The 24,394-nt window shown below is 44.5% G+C and overlaps 1 protein-coding gene across 28 annotated transcripts in view; it reads right to left on the bottom strand.

Moving 5' to 3' along the window:
* OBSCN (obscurin, cytoskeletal calmodulin and titin-interacting RhoGEF) overlaps nucleotides 1–24,394 on the bottom strand; it is a 174,059-nt gene that overhangs the window by 58,862 nt on the left and 90,803 nt on the right. For 25 of the 28 annotated variants that reach the window (XM_058831609.1, XM_058831612.1, XM_058831598.1 and 22 more), the window contains 15 exons: nucleotides 22,285–22,551; nucleotides 21,138–21,407; nucleotides 20,246–20,512; nucleotides 18,556–18,822; nucleotides 16,915–17,181; nucleotides 15,979–16,251; nucleotides 12,334–12,600; nucleotides 9,851–10,123; nucleotides 8,388–8,660; nucleotides 6,362–6,649; nucleotides 4,625–4,897; nucleotides 2,257–3,612; nucleotides 1,424–1,702; nucleotides 937–1,015; nucleotides 455–573 (listed from right to left, as the gene is read on the bottom strand). In XM_058831609.1, coding sequence (XP_058687592.1) covers nucleotides 455–573; nucleotides 937–1,015; nucleotides 1,424–1,702; nucleotides 2,257–3,612; nucleotides 4,625–4,897; nucleotides 6,362–6,649; nucleotides 8,388–8,660; nucleotides 9,851–10,123; nucleotides 12,334–12,600; nucleotides 15,979–16,251; nucleotides 16,915–17,181; nucleotides 18,556–18,822; nucleotides 20,246–20,512; nucleotides 21,138–21,407; nucleotides 22,285–22,551 — 4,818 coding nt within the window. The remainder of the gene's footprint in view (nucleotides 1–454; nucleotides 574–936; nucleotides 1,016–1,423; nucleotides 1,703–2,256; nucleotides 3,613–4,624; nucleotides 4,898–6,361; nucleotides 6,650–8,387; nucleotides 8,661–9,850; nucleotides 10,124–12,333; nucleotides 12,601–15,978; nucleotides 16,252–16,914; nucleotides 17,182–18,555; nucleotides 18,823–20,245; nucleotides 20,513–21,137; nucleotides 21,408–22,284; nucleotides 22,552–24,394) is intronic. The other 3 variants (XM_058831606.1, XM_058831608.1, XM_058831611.1) reach the window with 3 other exon arrangements.

Genomic DNA, 24,394 nt, shown 5'->3' with positions numbered 1-24,394 from the left:
TTAGCAGTTTTTACATTGTAGGACCAATGTAAAAATGGAGGAAGGCAAGTCAATGACTTCTTCATTCATTGAAGAGAATGAAGGACTTAATTTTTATTAATACTATTATGATTACTACTAATGCATTATATAGATATAGTTATTTATGATATATAAATATATGAAATATATAATGATAATTATTAATAGTGATAATGATAATGTCGAGATCATTATTCCTTATTGCTCCTGTGCTCAGAGAAATCCAGAATTCAGTTTTCAGAAGCATGTGCCTGTCATTATGCCTGGATATATGGACACAAAATAAGGCACTTAATCTGAGTCTGCTCCAACAGTCCCTGTTCAGTGCTCAGCCCAGGGTCACACCTGCAGAAGAGCACCTTGGAAAACCTTGTCCAGCACCTCAACCTGATATCAGACCTGGAAAACTGACAGTACCGTGGGATCCACTCACCTTTCACCTTCAGGTGAAATTTAGCCAGTGATGCTCCAGGTGCCACATGAATATCATGAAGCTCATCAAAGATCTGGGGCAGCTGCTCCTCCTCAGTGGTGGATTCCTCCTGTTCCCGGCTAAGCAGCAATTGGAATTAGAAAGAAGAAAATCAGGATTCCAGGTGAGAGTTAGGAATCAGAATCACCTATTTTAGGTAAATTCAGTCTGTGGGTTTTGGCATCATGAGAACAGACTCAGCACCATCTGACTGATGCAACAGAGGAATTTTCTTGAGGAAATACCCCAGCTTGCCTGAAGGTCCCAGAGCAAGTCTGCCAATGGCAAATGTGCAGCTGTTGCAGTTACTGCATCTCAACTGGGCTGGATGCTCCTTTATGGCATTAACCTGGCCCTGCTTGACACACCAAACCCAGCCCTGACATAAATACACAGATTGATCTCACCGAGTCAGAGGTTAGAGCCAGAGTTCCATATTTTACCTTGAAATATATTCCTTGGCACTGTAGTAGGATGATGTCTCTGTTGCATCTGCTGCGGTCTCATAGTCCGTGCTGGTCACTGTTAAATGGAAAAAGACAGGTCTTGAATAATCTGAGCTTTGAAACTACTTTTCTTTCTTAAATAGTTCTTACTGATTTTAGTTCCCTTACTAATTTGAGTAAAAATTACTCAGATTAGTAAGGGAACTAAAATCAGTAATTATGTTGTACTGCAGCAGGATCCCACACATCCCTTGATTATGGAAAACACCTCTGTTGACCCCAAAAGCTTTGCTCTGAACCTTGCCGTGGACTTGGCAAAACCCAGCTGAACTTGAGAGGTTTGAAAGTGAAAATTTTGTGGCCAAAACATTTTTCTTTAAAACGTAAATGGTGCTTTCCTTGGGGGGAAAAAAAAAATAAATAAAAAAAATAGGTCTCAGTGGAACTCCTTTTCTTGTTTTCCTACAGTGATTTTCAGACTTACAATCCACACGAAGCTCAGCCTTGGTTGAAGCCACCCCCATGCTGTTCTCAGCGAGGCACCGGTAGACGCCCATGTCCGTGGGGACCACGGCGGTGATGATCAGCTGGTGACACCCCTCCTGGTCCTCGTTGATCATGTAGTGATCGTTTTCTTCAATAGCTTTGCCGTCCTTGAACCAGCGAACCGTGGGCAGGGGTTTGCCGATGACGATGCAGTCAAAGCTCACTGGGTACCCATCCTGGACCTCTTGGTTTTGGAGCTCGGTCATGAACATGGGGGCTAAAGTCGGGGTGATTGGAGAGAAGAAAGAAAAGTTTGGTTTTAATCTAAAGATGTATTTTAGGCCCCTGCTAGTCAGACTTCTGGTTTCCAGGTTTTTAATTTTCTCTAGAAGAGTCAAGAAACTCCCTGGCACTATGAAGATATTCCATCAGCACAGCAATGCCACAGCTGCCAATTATATATTGTCCCTGCTCCTCTCCTTGCCAAATGTCTTGTCTCCCTCAGAATCATTCTAAAAACCTACATAATCTACTTAAGGACAATAATCATGGTATTTACGGTCACGTTGTAGTAGGTGGCATTTCTAGCATGAAAAGGGGCTTCACAGATAAGTCAATACATTGCAATCCCCCCACCCATGTGCCTCCCCTCTCTCAAAATGACAAAGAATATAAAAGTCATTATTTTTTCTAAAAGTGCAAAGCTTTGATAAAAAATTCTGCACCAAATAAAAAAAAAATAAAATTAAATTGCTTAAGAGTGGAAAAAATTATATTGTCTCCCGTTCCCACCGTCTTTTCCAAGGAATAAGCAAGGTTTGCTTCCCCTACCTGTGTCAGAAGTCAGCAAAGGTGGTGGAGGTCTTGCTACTGGAGGTGCAAACTTCCCAAAGGTGGGAGGTGATGCCTTCCCAATGCGCAATTCAATTTTTTTTGGGCCTTGTTCTAAGATGCTGATCTCCACGGGAATTCCCAGAGCACCAAACATCTCTCTGAACCGCGTGGCGGCTGATTTGGCCTCAGACATGATTTCAAACTTGATGTAGATGTACTGGTCATCCTCACGGTACGTCTGGTGGTCAACCACGTCAATGTCCCCTTCGTCTGCGCTGACAAAGAGCTCTTCCTCCACATCAGAGATCTCTGTGGAGATCTTGGCCCTGAAGAGCCTGTGGAGTCTCCTCCCTGCTTTTCGGAAAGCATCGTCCAGCTCACTGCCAGATGAGCTCTCTGTCTCGCTGTCAGTGCTCTGCTTACTCCGCTTCTCCTTAGGAAGAACTTGAGGTTCCTGAGTGCCAACCACCACCTTTGCGCTGTGTGAGACCTTGCCAAACTTATTGGATGCCTCGCAGGTGTATTTACCGGCATCCTTCCTGTCCAGGCCAGCGATAATCAAGGAGCAGGTGCCATCACTGTAGCTGTCTATGTGGTAGTAACGACCATCCGAGAGCTCCTTCCCATCCTTCAGCCACCGGACGTTCATGTCGGTTTTGCTGTGGGCCACACACTCCAGGTGCAGGGTGCTTCCAGGCTCTCCAGAGAAGTCTTTGAAGGTCTCAGTAAACACTGGGCACTCCTGCTGCTTGATCTCTTTTCTGACTTTGTAGCCTTTGAAAGCAGCTTGGATCTTCACAGCCGCCTTGTTCATGGAGGGATCATTTAAATCTGGAAGCTCTGGTTCAGCTGGCTGAGCAGCCGTGGTGGCCACAGTGGTCTCCACAGTGGATGTCTCCCACTGTTTCCATAATTTTTCTGTGGAGGTGGACTGGACCTTGCTGGTAACACTGATGCTCTTCTTCCCAGCTTTCTTGAGGTAGTTTACTAGGGAAGGAGTCCCAGCTCTAGACTCATCATCAGAGCTTGTGAAAGAGAAATCTGCCTCTCCTGTCCTGGCCAGCTCGTCACACGTGGAGTACTCCTCCGAGTAGTAGTGAGACATCTCTGCTTCCTCCTTCCTCAGCTTCTGAAGCTTCTCATCCTCCTCAGGCACCTCGCTGATGGAATCCAAGGTGGGCTCCCGGCTCATACGGCGTTTCTTGGCCAGGGCTTCCCACAGGAGGTGAAGATCTCCCTCCTGGGCAGCTTCAGGGGGCAGGCTGGGCTGGATGTGTCCATCCACCAGCTCCTCAGCCCGGCTGGCAGGGGGAGCTTCCCTGGCAATCTCCTTCAGCATCGACACTGTGGGAACTGCAGGGAATTAAACAGATGAGAAGTTAAATATCTGAGTTTTGATAAAGCACATGGAAACATCCTACAGGAAAATCTCAGTGGCATTTAACTAAGCATGATATTGAGAACAAAATGGGAATTTATGGGATCACAGGATGGGGAAGGTTGGAAGGGACCACTGGATATCATCTAGTCCAACCTCCCTGCTCAAGCACAGTCTCCTAGATCACATTATTCAGTGTCCAGACAGATTTTAAATATCTCCAGAGAAAGAGACTTCACACCCTCTCTGGGAAGTTAATCTGATCCTGGTGAACTTGTCCTAGCTGACCACGCTTTGAGGAGGAGGATGGACCACACCACTTTCAGAAGATGTGCCCAACCTCGACAGTCCTGTGATCCTATGCACGCACTTAAAACATTACCAAACAACAGGGTGTTTTTTATTCCTTGCACATTTGAACCCAATAAATACATTTCTGCCCTTTTCAATGTTGTGGTTGATGGACTGGTTGTTAAGATTGTCTGTGGAGCCTGGAAAGCTATCCAGGCTCATCCTGTCTCCCAGAAATACAGGGCTTCCCTGTCTGTCCTGAACAGATCTCCAGTGGCTGTCCTGGGAGCTGAGACTCCCATCTCACATGGACACACCTGCCTGCTTGGATGTGCCTAAGTCTGAAGGTGTCTGGTTCACACTCACATGGCTCTACATGTTACCCAGTTGCTTTTGAGATGCTCCAGGTTGTCTGGAACATTCACATGACACCCTAAAGCATCTCAAAAGGCACCAAAAATTCATGTAGAGATAATAATGTCACACTTTAAATATCTGTCCCCAGAAACTCTAACCTAGGCAACCCAAAACTGTTTGGGATGCAGGAACATATTGGGCAGTGCCAAACAGGAAAATAACAATTCCTTTTGGATTCTTATGATAGGTTGTAAAAGAAAATTAATTCCAGTCCCAGCTGTGGAGATGCCCCTGGATGTCCATACCAGATCTGATTTAACACCCCAGCAATGCACACACCTTCGAGACACAGGCTGGCAACAGATTTGACTTCTGGAGAAGCCATGCAGGTGTAGCTGTCCTGATCCTCAGGTTTAAATCCATGGATAATGAGTATCTGCTTCGTTCCCTCAGAGAGGATCTCGTACCTCCCTCCAGGTTTTATTTGTTCTTTTCCCTTGAACCAAGTCACTTTCTCCTGGGTTTTACTTGACAATGTGCACTCCAGGCGAGCCACTCCCCCTTCTGAGACAGATCCTCCCACCAAAGGTTGGGTGACGGTAACTGGGGGCTCTGCAATTACAAAAATAAAGTAAATTAACTTTAAGATTATCATCTGGTTTTAAGGCACTCCACTCCATAAAATATCCAAGCACCCCACCCATCATTTACAGATTTTTCAGCTGTTGTAGATAACCAAATGAAAATAAAAAAATTAAAAGACTGGCAGCATCCAAAGTGTGCACATCCAAAGATAATATTAAAACAACTTTCCAAGCTCTCCCAGTGTTTAAACTAGCTACATCTAAACATATACATGCAGAATGGGTTGCATTTTCCACATTCCTGTGTTTCTTTGCTGGTCTTCATCTACCCATCACCAGTATAAAGGAAGTTCTACAGATTTCTAGATCTTAAATGTTTAGAAGCGAAGGAGTTGTGATGTGAGACAAGAAAGAAACCATAAATAGAATGAAAAGAGCTTATTCAAAGTGGCATTCATCTCTGCCTGTAATATAATATAATATATATATATATATTTATGCTACCTTAGCAAGAGTAAAAATTATCAAAAGGCATATATAATTTATAACCAAAAATTCTCCTCATCTTCTTTACTTTGGAAGGGGGTCAACCAACAGAATGCTCTTTGTGCAACCATGACAACTCAAAGAAAAACATGTTAAACTCAGAGATATTGACTGGCTTGTAAAAGACAGTGCTGGGTTCCCAAAAGCTGCACATCCCTCAAGGTTACCTTCCTCTCTGCAAATTTCAACAGGGTGAGGGGATTGTGCCCCAAATGCCTTGGGTTTATTCATCAGGGTCCAGCACTGGCAGCAGTTATTGTTGCAAAAAAATGTCACTGTGTGCCTTAACCTCAAGCAAAAGAGCATTTTTTTAATCACTATACTCATTTTGAGGAATTTAGATGAGTGATACCAGGGAAAGAGTTGCAAGAAAGAAAGACTGAGAGAAAGACTCCACATCCCACTGTAGCTTCCAAAGTTTCACCATCACACCATCAGCAAAGGAACTGCGTCCCCCAGCATTTCTTTGTGGGGATTCTTGAAAAAGATGCATGAAAAACATAAAAAAGGAGAAAGATGGGCGAAGACAACACTGCCCACCCATGGTCACGGTCTTGGTTACCCCAAACACATTCCAGCATGCCCTTTTTCACTCATTCCATCCTAACTCCACCAAAAAAGACACTCATGGTGACCAGCCAACACATGGGTGCAGTGCAAGAAACCCATGGTGGCGATCCAGCACAAGGATGATGCAGTGCAGGCTGCAAGACAGCTGGATGCAGTTTGGAAGAAATCAGTGCTGAGTGCTAAAAACACAGCAGGTTTTGTTCACAGCAGCCCAGGACTTTTTCATCCCAAGCTCTTCCTCCTCTGCTGTGTTGGCAGCCAGGCACTGACAGATATTGCCCTGGGAGATGCCTGGAATGGGTGAAGCAGGCATGCCATGCAATTGGAGGGTCTGCAGGAGCTTGCAGTCCTCCCTGGAGCCTGTGTCCATCCTCACCTAACCGCACCATCTGGGGGAAGTGCACCGCCTCGCTGGCCCCAGCTTTATTTACGGCTGACACTCGGAATCTGTAGGGTTCCCCCGGAGCCAGGCCATCCACGGTGAGCTCCGTGTTCTGGATGAGGCCCTCGCTGCAGGACTGCCAGCCAACGCCCGCGATTTTCCTCTCCACCTTGTAGCCCAGGATGTCCCGGCCGCCGTCACCCAGCGGTTTGTGCCAAGACAGAGTGACAGAGTGGCTGCTCTGACTGACAACTTCTGGCTCTTCAGGGGGCTCGGGGAGGGCTGGGGGCACAACAGAGGTCCCATGATGTACCATGTGAGCAGTAACACTTCGTCCTAAAACACCCAAGAGCCTGCTACAATCCGCGAGGAAGGAAGGGCAATGGACTGAGTATTCTCCTTGTTGCAAAGTTGAGAGTGAAGTCATCATGAAGTCACAACCGCGAGTTTCAGCACACCACTGATTTATCCTTGTCTGCCCTGATTTATGCTGCCAGTGACAAACATTCATTTTCCAGCTCTCATCTCACATAATTAACGTCTTGTATTGTCTTTGTCGCACCAAAATAAAGATAACCCTACACCGTCCACATTTTCAAGGAATTTAACTGAAAATTTCAAGCACATTTGAGCCTTGTGTTTATTTTAGATCTGGCCTTAATTAAAATCAAGTTATTATGGGACTAAAGAATAACTCAAATATTTTAATAGTGAGTCACTCCACTTCTGTGTAATTGCAGTATCTGTCACAGCATCAGGCAAAAACAAACAAACAAATAAATGTGTGATGGGAATGATCTGGTGTCCTGCTGTCCATGATCATAGAATGGTCTGGGTTGGGACCTTGAAGGTCATCTAATTCCAATCCCTACACTCAGTACACTGGAAAATGTTCCTTGCTTACATTACACTTTGGCCTTAAAGATGGAAATAGTTCTTTCAGTCTTGAGTTCAAGACAATGACAATGTAAATGACCTGCCATGATATACCAATCCAAAGAACTAAAGGCAAATATGGTCAACAGCCAGTTCTTCAACTCTGGACACCACAGAGCAACATAAAATCTTTTCTCTTTTGTCAGCCAAATTTCATACAGAAAAATCTGTCAACAGGAAGAGCATTATGTTTTTATTTTGAAGTTCATTAAATATAAGTACCTAAAATTAGAAAAAGCTGATTTAAATCCATCAAACTTTTTTGTTTGTTTTAATTGTGGTGAAAATGACTGGAATATGTAACAGAGATCCCTTGTCTCAGAAATCATTAGACAGAGACTGGTTGTAGTAATTTAAAGTATAGATGGTCCATCAGTGACTCTTTAACATCTCAGCTACAGCTAAAATACATTTAATTATCTCATAACCACCACTGGGATGGTGCTGTGACCACTGCTGGGTGACCCACTTGTCCCACTGCAGGAAGGAGCCAGATCCTGGCTGCTGAAATGGACACTGATATGTCATTATCCAACCTGCTCCACGAGGGAATTAGGGAATTATCATCTTCCTTACTTAACTATTAACTCTTGTGTCTCTGGAGCAGAAGGTGTGTGCTTCATGGCTGTCCCAACCTGAAAGTTTTAACATGCTACTCATTAACCTGGAGAACTGCTTGCTCTGCACCTGAGCTGATTAGCACATTTCAAAGATTCCTCTGCTATCCTGGATCATTTTTCCACATGGACCCTAGCTCAGCTCCCTCCTGTGCCCACGTTTGCTGAGTGTGAAGTTGAACTCTGAGAATACTGATTTTTGTTTATGTCACATTTTTCAAAAGACTGCAGCTAAAGAAAGTTGGGAGCATCTCTACCATCACTAGCCTGACACATTTTTCTTCTGATGAGGTGGATTACTTCTGGTCAAAGAACAAGATCCCAGTAGTGTCTTCTCAGCCTAAGAACACTGTTTTGGGACATGTGAGGCAAAGTGGAAAGAATCAGCACGAAGATTGGGAAATTCAGTGTTGCTGCTCAAAGTTTGAGATTTTGAATGTCCCTGGGCTGGAACAACACACACTTACCTATCACAGAAAGCTTGGCTGATGAAATTGCCTCCCTGGAAGCAAAGGTCACCTCTCCAGAATGATGCAGTTGGGCTTTTTTCAGAATGAGTTTGTATTTGTTTCCATCTGCTTCTACCTCCCAGTCCTCACCCGACTGGATCTCTGTGTCATTACTGTACCAGGCCACTTCGTTAACTGGCACAGCTTCACTCAGGACACAGCTAAATGTTGCTTTTTGCCCCAAAGACACTTCCACATCCGTGAGAGGCTGCAAGAACTGCAGGCGCCACCCTGTAGATTAAAATCAGTAATCAAGCCCTCAGTTACAGAAACAATCAAAGAGATTTTGTGAATATTTGTGCTGAAGCTCTGAACAGCCAGGCCTTGGAGAGCAAGGAGACCATTAAAAGGTTTATGTATGTTGCTAGAACAGAAGGTTTGGAATCACAGAGGGTTTGGGAGGGACTTTAAAACTCATCTTGTTGCACCCCTGCCTTGGGCAGGGACACTTTCCACCAGATCAGGTTGCTCCAAGCCCCATCTAATCTGTGAGTGGGGACCAATCTCTGCTTCTGTACTCTTAGCTTCTTGTACAGAAAGGTGTTCTGGACCCCACTGGGTTCTCCAGCAATAGCATAAAGCAAAAAGATACTGAGATAATATTGCTGCTGATAAAACCCTCCTCTCTGAAGCCCTGAAGTGCCTATAAACACAACCAAACTCATCAAAATCATGACAACTCAGTCATTTGCTGCTAACTCAGTGCCAACTGGTGCTGCTTATAAACTGTGTCACATCCTACAGAACAAGAAAATGAGGAAATTGTAAAGCATCATCCATTTAGGGGTGAGAGAATTGGATTTTTTCAGATTTTTGTTTTTCAGGGAAAACAAAAGGCTATGGGATTATCTAATTTGTACCTTCCAGTATGTGAAAGGAGCCAACAAGAAAGATGGAGAGGGACTTTTTGCGAAAGTATGGAGTGACAGGACAAGGGGGAATGGATTCAGATGTACAGAGAATAGGTTTACATGAGATATTAGGAAGAAATTCATCCCTGTGAGGGTGGGCAGGCCCTGGCACAGGGTGCCCAGAGCAGCTGTGGTTGCCCCTGGATCCCTGGAAGTGTCCAAGGCCAGGTTGGACAGGGTTTGGAGCAGCCTGGGATAGTGGAAAGTGTCCCTGCCCATGGCAGGGGGTGGAACTGGATGATCTTTAAGGTCCTCTCCAACCCAATCCATTCTGTGATTCTGTGGGTTACTGGTGGGCTTGGCAGGCTTGGGTTAAAGATTGGACTTGTTCATCTCAGAGATCTTCCCCAAGCTGAATGATTCTATGATTTATTGTGTGGGAAGAACATTTAGGTAAGAGACAAACAACAAATACAACTTTTCCTTGTTTCTACTCATCATATTTTCCTGGCTTCTTTCCCCTTTCCAGCCAGAAATTGAAGATTTCCCCTGCCCAAGCACCTGAGTTACCTTTCACTGTGAGGAAGGCTGAGGTCACCGCATCGCTGCACATGAAAGTCACCCTGCAGCTGTCCTGGGGAGTTAAATTCTTCAGCAGCAGGATATGCCTGAGCCCATTTTCAAAATAAACCATCTCAGTGTTTTCTGTGGTTTTGGCAGGTTCATCATCAATCAGCCAGTTGTAATTGTAGGTCTCAGGCTTGGAGAGATAACACTCAAACAGGGCTTCCCCTCCTTCCACAGCCTCCACGTTCTCCAAGCCCTGGACAATGCTGTTCTTGGCTAGAAAAGAAGGACAATTAACATTATTAATTATTTGTCCATATATCTCTGAATATTAGCAAGCCTCAGAGCACTGGATGATTCCCACTGCTGCAAAGCTGACAGAAAAAATGTGGATGTGACAAACTGTGCTTGTAGGTTTAATTGTTGATTGCAACCACACTCTCACAAAATATTATAGTAAAAAGATTTAAAGACAGTTTAAATGTAATGGTAAACCTTGAGAACCTCCAGCATTTCACCCAGATTTCCTCCAAAAACCTGACTGTTTTTTTAAATAAAGAAAAACATGGTCATATCTGTATGAATCAGGCCAATAATCAATAGGAGGGCATAGCTCAGGAAGATAAAGTATAACCAAATTCCTTTTGTCCTATGACAGGAAATGTTTCCCAAAGATCTCCTAAACAGCATAATTATCATCATGGCTGGGGAGATGTGAATCCACTGACAGCTCATGATAAAACCTTACTACTTTTCTTGCAAAGCAAACGTAAGAGAATGTTACGGCTGTTAAAGCTATAGTGACAACTATCTGAGATAATTCTGCCTCTAGAAAACACACAAAAAGTCAAAATCACTATCAGGATTACTTTGAATAGTAAATTTCTGAACTATTATAAAAGCTCTGTGACATTGATTTTTATTTTCCCATGCTGTGTGGTGAGTTGTTGGGTCAGAGACATGCACAAACCTCCACACTCCAGTCATGCATCACTTGGCACCTGGACAGAAACAATTAGCTCAGTGCCAAATTAAAGGTGGTCTGGTGATTGTGGGTATAATTCACATTGCTGCAGGGTCAAATGACATGCACAAGGGTGGGGACCTGCAGTTGAGTAAACACAGTTTACACAAATGCCATAAACCTATCAGCATGATTTGTGTTATAAACCAAGACGCCCCTGTTTAGATCTCTACTGATCATCTAGAACTGTGCTCAGCAAAATAAAAAAATAATAAAAAAAATTAGTAAAAATAAATAAAATGTTAAAAAACCTCCAAACTGAGCAATTTGTTTAATGGTAAAAACAAACAAACAAACATACCCAAAAAAGCACAAGCTACCAGATATTTATTAACTTATTACTAATCACAAGGTGCCCAGAGATGTTGTGTGTGACCTCCACATCCCTGAAAGTGCCCAAGGCCAGGTTGGACAGGGCTTGGAGCAACCTGGGAGAGTGGAAGGTGTCCCTGTCCATGGCAGGGGGTTGCAACTACCTGACCTTTAAGGTCTTTTCCAACCCAAACTATTCTGGGCTTCTATAATACTAAAAAAAAAAAAAAAAATCTTAATTTTATAATTGGAGAATGTATAATTTTCATTAGAACAACCCAAATTACTTATCTGTTTACTTTGGAAGTGCTGATTTCCCTAATTTTGGAAAGCAGACAATTGCTAACCCTACCACCTCTGCTTTTAGATTATGTTCATTACTATCTTTTTAAATCCCTACGATGGAAAGTGTTTATCGACGTAGAAAACATTAAAATAAGTAACACCCTGTTCCTCAGCACTAACAACCAGCTCCAGTTAAGCAAGAAGGCAAAATAGCCAAAAATATTCAGAAATCAGAACCTGCTGTTGCTGATCACACCAATTCACTCGGTAACCAAACCCAGGAATTCCATATGCAGCAGAAAAAATATGAAATTTCCATGTAAAATCCTAACTTTTTGTCAATTTTTGTATATATTGCTCCTCAGACTCTTCATAAATTTGAGTGCTGAGTGAGGAGGTAATTCCTGAGGGATCACTATTTGAAATAGACAAATTACCAAGCTCCTTTACTCAGCAAAATAAAATGTAATTCCACACAATCCATTAGTCACTGGTTTTATGTCACATCGTAAAAAGTGCTCTTTAACAGCAAAATAATATTCATTCCTTTGTCCCAGCAATACCAACCTGTGATTTTACAACAGTTCAGCAGGACACATCCCATCACACCAACATTCCAGCTCACTGCAGAAGAGGTGGAATGGCTAAGTGGTGTAATGAGTGTTAATTAGAAATACAATAGTGCTGCAGTTTCATCTTCAATTCCCATTATCCCCCAACTATTTTTTATCCTCATTTTCAGTACTGGAGTGAACACCAAGAGCAGGTATCTGATGTGTCCCTTATTGCAAAGCCTTGCCATGACTTTTCTACCTCTTTTATTTGGAACCCATGGTAGTCTTCCTCTCTGGCTGGAAGACCTCACCTTGAACATCAAGTGTAGCCATCACTTTAATGCCTTCAGCTTCACAAGAATAGATGCCAGTGTCTTCTGGGACCGTGGGGTTAATTTTTAGCATGCTCACATTCCAGTCCTGATCGATAATCACTCGCTGCCCATCTGCATGTATTTCCTGATCATTTTTCTTCCAGATGGCGTGCACTGGCCTAGAATATTGGCATATGAACTCTGCTGGGCCATCTTCATCAACAGTTATGTCCTGCATGGGACTGACCACTTCAATGGTGGGATCTGTTAACCAACACGTCAGGAAGGACATGCATTAGTGGATCCCCATGGAAATCACCCCTTGGAGGGATTTTGCCAAGCACAGAGCCCGTGGGGAGCAAGCAGAGTGACAGTGCAAGCAGGGAGCTGCTGGGCACGCTGGGGATTAGCAGTTTAGTCCGTGCCTGTGTCAGCATCAAGCAGGATGGAAGCCAGGCTGGTGCATTAGAACATGACTGTTACACTGGGAAATGGGCCACCAGGAATTAAGGCTTGTGCTGGGACAGTCCTGAATTTGGACTGCTGGCTTAGTGTTTCTCTCAGTGTTTCTGAGATCTTCCAGGCTGGGAAGCACTGGATGTGAAACACTTCTGCTTCCCGAAAGTGAAGCAGAATGTGATGCAGAGGACTGCAGTGAGTGGTTCCCTGCAACTCTCAACCTCACAGAGCAATGGGAAAACACCACAAACTCTACTGGAAGCTCCTTGTGTGACTAAAATATAACTACTCATCAGAAAGAAACACAGTCCTCAAACACAGACACTCATTCCTGTCCTGGGGTGGTCTTGGCTGTCAGAAGTCACGAGGAGCAAATATCCAGGACAACTGTGACAAAAAAAGGGCACTACACAGAAGCAGATGAATATTATTTTGATTATTCTTATGTTCCTCTGCATCAGACAAATTGTTTGGAGAAAAACAATAGGATTTCTTTTACAGTATTTTATCTAAAGATCATAAACCATTGATATCTCAGACTGGGATCCCAGAAAATGCTGAGAGGAGCTGGATATGCAGTTCCTCTGAAGAAGGTGAGGTCCATGAGGCTGCTTTTAAGCACTTTTAAAACACTAGTTCTGCTTCTTGTGAGGCAGCTGTAAGGCACAGTAGATATATCTGACCTAAAATACTGCGAGCTTCCAAAGCACCCAAGAGTCCCTCCTGAGATGTCAGACTGGACCATCCATCTACAAGGCAATATGCAGGTCAAAAGGCAAAAAAATCTCAATGCAGTCTGAAAATGGAAGTCTCTCTGAAACATCATTCTCAGCAGAATTATGTCAACTTAAAAAAAATAAAAAATGATAGGGCTACAAAGGGACATAAACAGATGACAATCAGAGAAAGCAGTCAGAGAACTTCAGGAGCTGGACACGATGATCCTTGAGGAACTGTTCCACCTCAGGACATTCAGAGATTCTATGATGTCCTTACTCTTCAAGTAGTTGTTCTGCTCACGAGCCAGCTGGAATAACCCACACAGGATCTCTGTCTGGAATGCTCCTCTTGAAAATGCTGCAGCAAGTTGAGGGTTTGGGGTGCTCCTGGCAGACCTTGAGGAGCAAGGAAGGCTTTGCAAATATCATTTGGAAACTTGTTGCAAGGCTTGATCCCACTCACTAAGGTTCCCTGGCCACTCTGAGCATCTGTCAAGTGTGTTTATAGAGAGGAGGCCTCCAAGGATGATCTCGGAGATGTTTTGGTGACTGAAGAAACCAGCAGGTGTCTGCAGCTGGGGAGCACAGCCCCATCCCCTTCCATAAGATGTAGAAATGTGTTGCTCACAGCAAATACCACCTGTGGTACTGGAGAAGGTCCTGGTTCCACTGTCCCCTTGCTGTTGGCCAGGGCAAGGACTCTGGTGGCCCTGTTCACCTGTGCAGGAGCTCTCTGGGACTTAGGAGCCAACGTGTGCCCCGGAACCCGCAATTCTCACCTGCCCAGAGGAGCTAGAAAACGGCAGCAGCTCCTTCACCCTTTTCCATTCTCCCCCCATCCTCTGTGAACCATCACTCCAGGCCCTGGAATGAATTCCTTTGTATGGCAATGATGTGGTGAAGGCCCAGAATGAAAAGCTGAGATCCCACTTGTTACAGAATAAATCCAATTACCAACATGCCTAAAACTGGGAGAATGAGGCACATGGAACAATATCAACTTGCTCCTCGATGAAGAGCAAGCCATGGATGGCTTGATAGACTGAAATATATTCCAAACAAAGATTTATGTTTGAATTTCTGGACAAAATAAAGTGTACAAAATTGTCAATACAAGGATGGTTGGAATTTTACAAGTCTTTCACTTTCATAAGAAATCAAGTGTTACTGAGCACAGTGTAACTGGGGTTATCCCAATCCAGTTATAGAGCACTGCTACTGAGATTCAGGTTTGCAATTCAGGAATCTTGGCTTCATGGAAGCACAAAATATCCACATACATGTGTACCTGCACCAGCTGTGGGTTGGACTGGATGATCTCCAGAGATTTCTTCCAAAATCAATGATGCTGTGATTCCTTGAAATGGAAATTTCTCAGCAGCCCTTTCATTCACTGAGCAGAACACCTAACAACGCATTTACATTAACAATTACTTATTTGAATTTATGTCTTAGGCCCACTGGAATTCTTTGTCTGGAGAGCTCAGAACCTGGTTGTGCCTCTGAAAATGGATGCAAACTGGCACAGGACTCATAGGGTCTGTGCACTGTGTTGTCACTGCATCATTCTATATCATGAAGAAGAGATTTTGCATTTTATCTTTGCAGAGAACCAAATTTCCTGAATGTACAAGAGACACATGATGCAGAGAAGGAGACATCAACCACTGACTACAATTCCATATCGTGGATCATTCCTGTTATGGCCCAGTTATAGCACAAGAGTACATTTGAATATAGACCTTTTAAGCCTTTATATCTCCATATATGTCCCTTTTTCCAAGCAGGGCATAAGCCTTAATTTTGCCTGAAAAATAACAGATCTTCCCCATGGCTATAAAAGGACTGGGTGGGAAGGAGCTTGCTTTATCAAGTCTGGAGCTCAGTGTTATTTGCAGCTTTTGGCTACCCTTACCAAATGGGAAAAATATTTATTCAACAGACCAGAAAGATTTGCCAGTGCAGGGATGAGCTTTCAAAAGAGAGGCACATTTTGTCTCTGTGTCACTGGAATGTCACACACCCGTTGGTTTCCAGGAACAGCCCAAAATCCCGTCCTGGGAACATGCTGAGCCCAGCACCAGTAGCCCAGCTGTGGAGCAGCACAGTGGTAATTTTGGGAATTACCACCTCTGCAAGATTTTGTGGTATTGTGAAAAAAAAGCTGAAGTGGGGGCATCAAGTCAGGCGTTACCACAGATGTTTATGTTCATCTCTTCTTTGACATGAGGTGAAAGCAGCAGCCCTGAGCCTGCAACCCTCCCTCACCTGAACCACTGCAAAAATCAGCGTGGCTGTACCCAGAAGAATTCTGGGGTGAGAGTGGGTGACTTGCAGAGTGGGAGGGTTGCAGGGCACAGGAGAACCGTGGAGGGATTTAGTAAGGGTAGCCTGGAAGGCAGAAGCACCAGCACATGGAGCAAGTCCAGAGGTGGCCGCGTGTTTCTTGCTAACAGGGAAATACCTTTGACTAATAATTTAGCTGAAGAAATAAGGGACCCAGCTCTGAAGGTGACAGTGCCCGAGTCATGGCACGCCACGTCATTTAGGGTTAAAGTGTGGATCCTGCCGTCCTGCTCAGAGATTTCGGTCACCAGGTTGTTGTGAAGGGGGGTCCCATCCAGCCACCACTGCACGTTCTTCACGCCCGGGTGCGAGAGCTCGCAGGAGAACGTGGCTGACTCGCCCACAAAGACATCTGTGTTCCTTAAACCAGACACTATCTCTGCTGCTTCTTCTGCGTGACAGAGCAAGAGAAGGTGCCAAAGGAAAACAAAAACAAACACGCACGAGCCGCTCCCCGCAGGATTAACCCAAGCCCAAGGGCAACTCCACGAGAGTTAAACTTGTAGTGATTTTCCAAGGAAAAAAAGATCTAATACTTTCTTGAAGAGGGTTAGAAACCACCCTCCATGCCTCCAGCTGCTTGTAGGAGCAGTGTGAGTATCTGCAAAGATCATTTCTCTGTGGGGAAACTCCACTCCTTGCCCAGGTCATGCCTGGCTCTCCTGGGTGTTGCAGCCATCTGCAGAAGTTGTATGAGGCAGAGAGGTACTTAAAGATTTAAATGTTCACTTGGGTGCTTTAAAGGAGTAATAAGATTATCAACAAGGATAGAAGCTGCAATCAGTTGTAACAAGAATTTCAGGTTTTTTACAACCACTGCTCCAAGTTTTTCAGCAGTACCACCATCTGTTTTGAGACATAGTACATTCAGTACTTTAAACTAGTTTAACTTAAGAATATGGGTTGAACCCCAGCCTGGAGATGAGTGTTTATATCTTCACTGGCACCAGGAAAGAAATGAATGGGCTTTCTGCTGTTTGGCCAGTTACTGTCAAAGATTTTGGAGTAAGAAATCCAGGCAGAAAAGCATTTCCACCGTGTTTCACCACCTTACCTTGCACATACACAGACCCTGTGGTGATCTCGTATCCAGTGCTGCAGGTATAATCCCCACAGTCATCAGGCTCTACACCATGGATGATCAGCTCAGCTACGCTGCCCTTCAGCTGCACCTCGTACTTGTCACTGGGCTGAATGACCACCCCTCCTTTCCTCCACTCAACGGGGGCGTCGGGCTTGGAGATCTCACAGTGCAAAACTGCCGTTCCCCCTTCTTCAGTCTCTACGTTTTTCAGCTCTTTGTTAAACAGCACTGGCAGTACTGTGGTGGAGAAGCAACTGCATCAGTGACAGCACTCAGAGGTGAGAAACCTGCTTGTAACTTCTCCAGCTGGGTTGTTCCCCTTTTTCTCAACCACAATTTGCCTGCTGGCCACTCAAGGAATCAGCTGCTGATACTGCAGAGGTGTCCAGTGCTGCTCCATAAAGGGTTGCCAGAGGTCACAGGGCCTCTGAAGGTCTCCACATGGCCATAGTGACCATTCCCAGTGCGAGCACATAGAGCACAACGCCACCAATCACAACACTGGGAGTCAGAACCCTTTAGGTTGGAAAAGACCTCTAGGATCAAGTCCAGCCTCTAACCCAGGACAGCCAAATCCATCACTGAATCGCATCCCCAGGTGTCACATCCACACATCTTTTAAATATCTCCAGGGATGGTGACTCCACTGCTTCTCTGGGCAGTCTGTGCCAATGCCTGGCCACCCCTTTCAGTGAAGAATTATTTCTTAATACCAAATCTAAACCCCCCTGGTGCAACTTGAGGGCATTTCCTCTCATCCTATTGCTTGTTACTTATGAAAATAGACCAGCCTTTACCTCACTACAACCTCCTGTCAGTAGTTGTGACAGTGATAGCATCTTCCCCAAACCTCCTTTTCTCCAGGTTAAAAAACCACAGTTCCCTCAGCTGGCACATGAGATTTTGGGTGTTTAATCTCTGAATCCACATGCTCTGAGCAGGAGTTAGTTATGGTGACTAAAACCACAATCTACAAGTGTGATCTAATCTAAAAGATATAGAATTCTAATCACAAAATGAATAAAACTGTAAAATCACAAACCCATAGAGTTCTTCGTAGAAAATGAATGAGTTCTTAGTAGAAAATGAATAAAACTGTAAAATCCAAAACCATAGCATTCTTAATACAAAATGATTAAAACTAAAAAATCCAAAACCACAGCCACTAAGAAAGGCAAAGAGCCACAATCCATGGGCTGCTCAGGCACTAAGAGATACAATGGATCAGTTTAAAATGGACTTGTCCTAGGCATGGTGAAATACTCCAGTTTGATTTCACAGAGTGTGAAACTCAGAGAGTGATAACTCAGCAACAAAATTTCCATGCAGATGTGGCACTTGGGGACATGGTTTAGTGGTGGACTTGTGAGAGTTGAGTTAATGGTTGGACTCAGTGATCTCAGAGATCTTTTTCCAACTAAATCAGAGAATGGTTTGGGTTGGAAAGGGTCTTAAAGATCCAGTTCCAACCCCCTGCCATGAGCAGGGAACCTTGCACTAGGCCAGGTCTCTCAGAGCCCCATCCAGCCTGGCCTGGATGATTCCAGGATCCCCCCTGTGAAGGATGGACACATCCAGGCCTTCTTTGCCCCCAAACAAGCCTTGCCCTACCTTTGACCTGCAGCGAAGCCGTGGTTTGCTGATCCCCCGAGTCACAGGTGTATTCTCCAGCATCCTGAGCCTCAGCCTCGTAGATGATGAGCTCGGCTCGTGTCCCCTCCTGCCGGATCTCGTACTTGTCCCCGGGCTGCAGCACCGTGTCCCCTTTCCGCCACTCCAGGCGCGCGTGGGGCTGCGTGAGCTCGCAGCGCAGCACGGCCGTGCGCCCTTCCTCCACCTCCTCGTTCTTCAGCCACTGCTTGAACAGCACAGGCAGGCCTGGAAAGGAGGGAAAAAAATGGGTGAGGCAAAAACAGATAACAGAGGAATGTTTTATTTGTTATTGTATATTTTTATATAAATAATTGTATATTTTATTTGTTAAGGTGTGGATAGAGCTGTTCATGAAGTTCATGGTCAATTCTGGCTGGGTTTCCCTAGGAGCTTCCAAGTCAAACCTAGACAGAGGAGGAGGAGGAGGAGGAGGAAGGGGAGTTAATCAGCAAGAAAAATTTGATTTCTATGTGAGCTAATTTCTCTCCCCATATCCCAGACTTCTTTTCACAAAGAATTCCCAGCTAAGTTCAGTAACTATTACTGAAGCCCAATTAGCTGTCCATCCTTGAAATAAAATCATAGAATGGGATTAAATCACTCAAAGAACATACAAATGTATATAAAAATATAAAATATATATACATGTATATATATATAATACATATTAATATATAATTTTACACTATATAGAACATATCAGAAAATTAGAATATATAGAATATATTAGAATAGAGAATATACAGAATATGTAGACTAGTATAATAAAATAATATACAAAATATAATTTATATATTATATAAAATATTAATATGGAGAATAATATATGTAGATTATATTATAATATTACAATATATATAGAATATATAAATCTGAGGTTACAATCCAAAGCTTCAGGTCTTGCAGCCAGAGATGAATTACAGAATAATTAAGGCTTGAAGGGACCTCTGGAGGACCCCATGGATGGAGATTCCTCCACTCCTCTCAGTCTCAGTTCTAATGTCTGACCCACTTCATGTTAAAAGTTGGGGCTTTCCTAAACTGGATTTCTCTCACTGCAGCTTGCACTTGCTGCCTGTCTTCCTTTTACTGAGCCCTCCAGGAAAGTTCTGTGTCTCTCTCCTCTGTAGATATCCACTATGAAGCTGCAGAGAGCAATGAGGTCTCCCACTTTCTCTTCCCTCATTATCAAACACAGTTGCCCTTGCCTCTGCTTATACTTAGATCCCAGAAGAGTTTAAATTAGAAGGTACTATCATCTTTTTCTAAGCCCTGCCACAGTCAGGGACAACTTCCACTATCCCAGTTTGCTCCAAGTACCATCCAGCCTGGCCTTGGACATTGCCAGGGATCCAGGGGCAGCCACAGCTTCTCTGGGCATCCTGTGCCAGGCCATCACCACCATCCATATTGTAAAAAATATCCTTCTTATACCTAATTTAAATTGCCCCCCTTTTTTGTTTAAAACCATCACCCCCTGCCCTCTCACAACAGAGTTTATCCATGTACTTCACACTCTCCAGCCCCTTGACAAACATGGTGGATTCTGCTGCACTTGCTCCACTGATCAGTGTCTCTCTTGTAATACAGAGCCCTGAAAATTGATGTTCCCTCCTCTCACCACTGCTGGGCAGAGAGGAACCCATACCTTTGACCTCCAGTCTGGCCGTGGTCTTGCCAGCAGCCGTGTGGCAGCTGTATTCCCCGGAGTCGGCGCGGTTCAGGTCGCGGATGACCAGCGTGTGCACCTTCCCCTCCTGCTGGATGCTGCACTTGTGGCTGGAGTGGATCACAGACGTGCCCTTCTTCCACTCCACGGGGACGTCAGGCTTGGACACCTCACAGGACAGGTGGGCAGTGCCACCCTCCTGCAGCTCCAGGTTGTGCAGCGCCTTCACAAAGGTGAGCGGGGCAGCTGTGGGGAGAGGGGAGCAGCACTGCTGCAGCATCCTCACCCAGCATCACCCCCCGGGCAGAGCTGGGTGTCTGTGGTTACATTGGGAACCAGATCAAAGAGGAACAAACAACACAAGACGTTGGCATGGGCCATCTTTCAAAAATCGTTCTTTGTATCTTAAAAGAAAGGTTTTTCAGAGCTTTCAGGCTTTTTTTTTTTTTGCAAATATGATCTAAAAGCATCATAAGTAGGAGGTTAGTCCAGAGCATATTCTTGACACTCTTCAGCATTGATTCTGACTCATGATCAGCTGCTTAGTTGGATGGTCTTCAAAGGATATTAATGTTATTTATTATATCAAATAACATCAAAGGATGTTAATATAAATTATATCAAATAACATCAAAGGATGTTAATATTAATTATTATAGCAACATCAAGGGATGTTAATATTAATCTTTTTTCCGTGTAGAATAAAAACTGTTGGAATGACTGGCTCAGACGTGCCTCTCTATATTGCTAAATTAGATTAGCACAATCTCCCAAAATTTCCAAGGTTCCCTAATCCCAAATACACCTCTCCAGAAGTCAAAGCAGCGCCTGCCAGTGCCTGCCCAACCCCTCTCCCTGGGAGGCTGCTCACCTTCCACCTTCAGCTGTGCTGCTGACGAATGCTGCCCCACTTTGAAACTGATGGACCCACAGTCTTCCAGGGTCACCTTCCTCAGGATCAAGCTGTGGCGTGTGCCTTGCACTCTGATCTCATTCATTTCGTTGGATTGCAGGGGAACATCCCCCAGGAACCACTGGGCATCCTGAGCCGTTTCCCGGGACAGCCTGCACTCGAACACCGCGTCTTCTCCTTCGTACGTGGCGACGTCCTTCAGCCTCCCCACGATGGTGGCTGCTGGTTCTTCATGGAAAGGGCAACAGAGTTTGAGTTCTACTTTCAAGTGATGCTTCCTGGGTTAAACATGTCCTTAGGCTCTTTCTTGACAGTATGTTGATGTCATTTGAGACCCTAAATAATGAATCTGGGGGTGCTCAGCTGGGAAGAGAAGGCTTATGGGGGCTTAAGAAAAAGGAGGGAGAAGGGGTAGATAGATAGAAAAATAGGGAATGGTTTCAAACTGAAAGAGGGCAGGGTTAGCTTAGATATTCGAAAGAAATTGTTCCCTGTGAGGGTGCAGAGGCTCCAGCACAGGGTGCCCAGAGCAGCTGTGACTGCTCCTGGATCCCTGGAAGTGTCCAAGGCCAGGTTGGACAGGGCCTGGAGCAGCCTGGGATAGTGGGAGGTGTCCCTGCCCATGGCCTTCAATTATCTTGAAGGTGCAAGCCAAACCATGCTGTGATTAAATTATTCCAAACTCATGGAAATGTAAGCACACAGGCATGTAGAAACATATTACAATGCTACAGATGTGTGATTCCTGTCTGCATGGGGATTATGCACACATATATGATAGTCTAAAAAGCTTGCAAGTTATACTGTGTTGTGTGTATAATAAATGCTTAATATGTTTATAATCATAACCTGTGTGTTGTGAAAAAAATTGTCAACAGCTTCCCATGGGTAGAAACTAATTATCATAAAACCACAGGATCAGTGACTAAAGACACATTTCTAGAGGTAACCAACCCAGTTCTTAGCCCTCTGAAACTTCTCTCATCTCTGAGATCCCCGTGGTTCTCCTTGGGCACAGGACAAGTTTTGGCTGCCAAATCACTCAATCCTGTGCCCCTGCCGTGGTGCCAAGCTGTGCCCAGCTCCTCCCCATGCAAAGCCCCACCTTTCAGGTGCACTGCTGCTGTGGTCTGCTGCTCCCCTGTGTCACAGGTGTACTCCCCAGCATCAGCTTCGCTCAGGTTGTGAATTGTCAGCTCAGCCACGGAGCCCTCCTGACGCATCTTGTATTTGTCACTGGGTCTCAGCACTGCCCCCGCCTTCTTCCACTGCACGGTGGTGTTGGATTTGGAGATCTCGCAGCTCAAAGTGACAGTGCCGCCTTCCTCAGCTTGTTGGTTCTGGAGTGGTTGTGTGAAGGTGACTGGAGAAGCTACAGCAGGAGAAATCACAGGGGGAAAAAGAATCATTTGTCATTGCTGTCTGCATAACTAAGCCTTTGTTTGGTGAAACTCTGGTGCTGTCCTAAATTTGGTTCAAACTCAGTTCCAAAGGTAGTTGAAAAGCAAAACAAGGAATGACAGGAAGTGCTGGATTTCCAGGAGCTCTAAGCACTCCTGAAGAACCACTGGACACTGCATACACTGAGCACCTCAAGGACTGTGCTCCTTCTTGCACAGGAATGGTTATGGATACGGAGTTTGGAGCATCTCAGAGCATGTGTCTCCAAAGGGTACCAAAACCAGACCTCAAAAGCCTGATATGAACAGATTTTCAAGTTCTTGTGTATTTGGGAGAGGGCATGGAGAAACATCTTTCTACAATATTCCTTATTTGAAAAGTGGACCAGCAGAGAAAGGGAACCCTGGAAGTCTCTGTGCTGATGTTATCACCGATGGGTCAGGGTGGAGTTTTGATGGGTGGATTTATGAAGTGTCACATGTGGAAGTTTAGCTCCTCAAATCCAGTTCCCTGGAAGAACCTCAGTAGGTCCACGCTTATTGGTATTTAAATATATATAAACATGAATTCAGCCAATTGGCTGAAAAAATACATTAGTAGTAGTAGTAGTAGTAGTAGTAGTAGTAGTAGTAGTAGTAGTAGTAGTAGTAGTAGTAGTAGTAGTTCTTCAGCCAACTGGCTGAATTGGTATTTACATTGTGACTGCACAGGCAGGATTACCCAGCTTCCTGGGTTTGGAATTTTGTTCAAGGAGTGCTGGAGTGGCTGAGACCACACACAGAGACACAAATTGGCCACCACCACCAGAGGACCTGCTTACAGCACCAATATTCTGGTTGCCTTGAGCTGTGGAGTCTGACTGCAGGCAGGTGTGTGCCCTTCATGGGACAGCCCTCAGAGATATTTCAAAAGGTGGGATTTAACCTAGCTCATCTTTGTTCTTCCTGATCATGTGTCTCAGAAAAAGCCACCTTCATATTCTATTTTTATCAGATCAGATTTGAAAAAAATCATATAAATTGTCACATTGCACCCATTTTAGAGATCTTTGGCACTAAAAGTGTTTAGGTGCCTTGCTCATTAGCTGCAGTTGTGTCCAAGTTTGAACAATTTCACCTGGATTACCATTCTTCCAGGCAGAACTGAAGCTCAAAGGATGATTAAGCATCAAAAATAGTCCTTTATTTCAGCTCCAGCCCTGGTAGTCTGAGTGATCAGAGACCATTGGGTCTCAAAGTGTGGAAGTAATTCCTGCACTTGGGTCCCTGCATTTTCTCTGCTTAAGACACCACAGGACTTGCAAAAGCAAAAGTGCTCAGCTACTTTTGACAGCCCAGCACGTCTGAAGTCGAGGACAGTAAAAAAAATCCTCTTGGCAGAGCCTAACTAAGGGAGTGGAGCAAGTTTCTTATCTTAAACAAACCCCCCAACACAACCCACCTTTAACAGTCAAAAGGTTGTTTGTTCATTTCCATTATCACAGGTGTATTTGCCAGAGTCTTCTGGTTTTAAGTGGTAAATCTTTAAAGTATGGACTTGTTCCCTCCTGCCTGATTTCATAGTTGGAGCTTGGAAACATCACCTGAGGACCCTTTTTCCATTTCACCTCAGCCCTGGGCTGGGAGAGCTGGCAGCAGAGGACAGCTGTGTCCTCCTCCTGCACTTCCCTGCTCTGCAGTTTCTCCTTAAAGACTGGAGGTGGCACTGAAATTACAAACAAAGCAAAGGATTTGTTTGCTTTGCTTTTTTTTGCTTTGTTTTCCAGGCACCTTTGTCTCGTTTTCTACGGTGTTAAAGCTACAGCTGAGTGATTG

This window comes from Poecile atricapillus, chromosome 2 (genome assembly GCF_030490865.1).
Source record: "Poecile atricapillus isolate bPoeAtr1 chromosome 2, bPoeAtr1.hap1, whole genome shotgun sequence".
In the NCBI taxonomy this organism is placed as follows: Eukaryota; Metazoa; Chordata; class Aves; order Passeriformes; family Paridae; genus Poecile; species Poecile atricapillus.
Note: the sequence above shows the minus strand (reverse complement) of the source record. Positions and strands in the feature narration are given on the sequence as shown.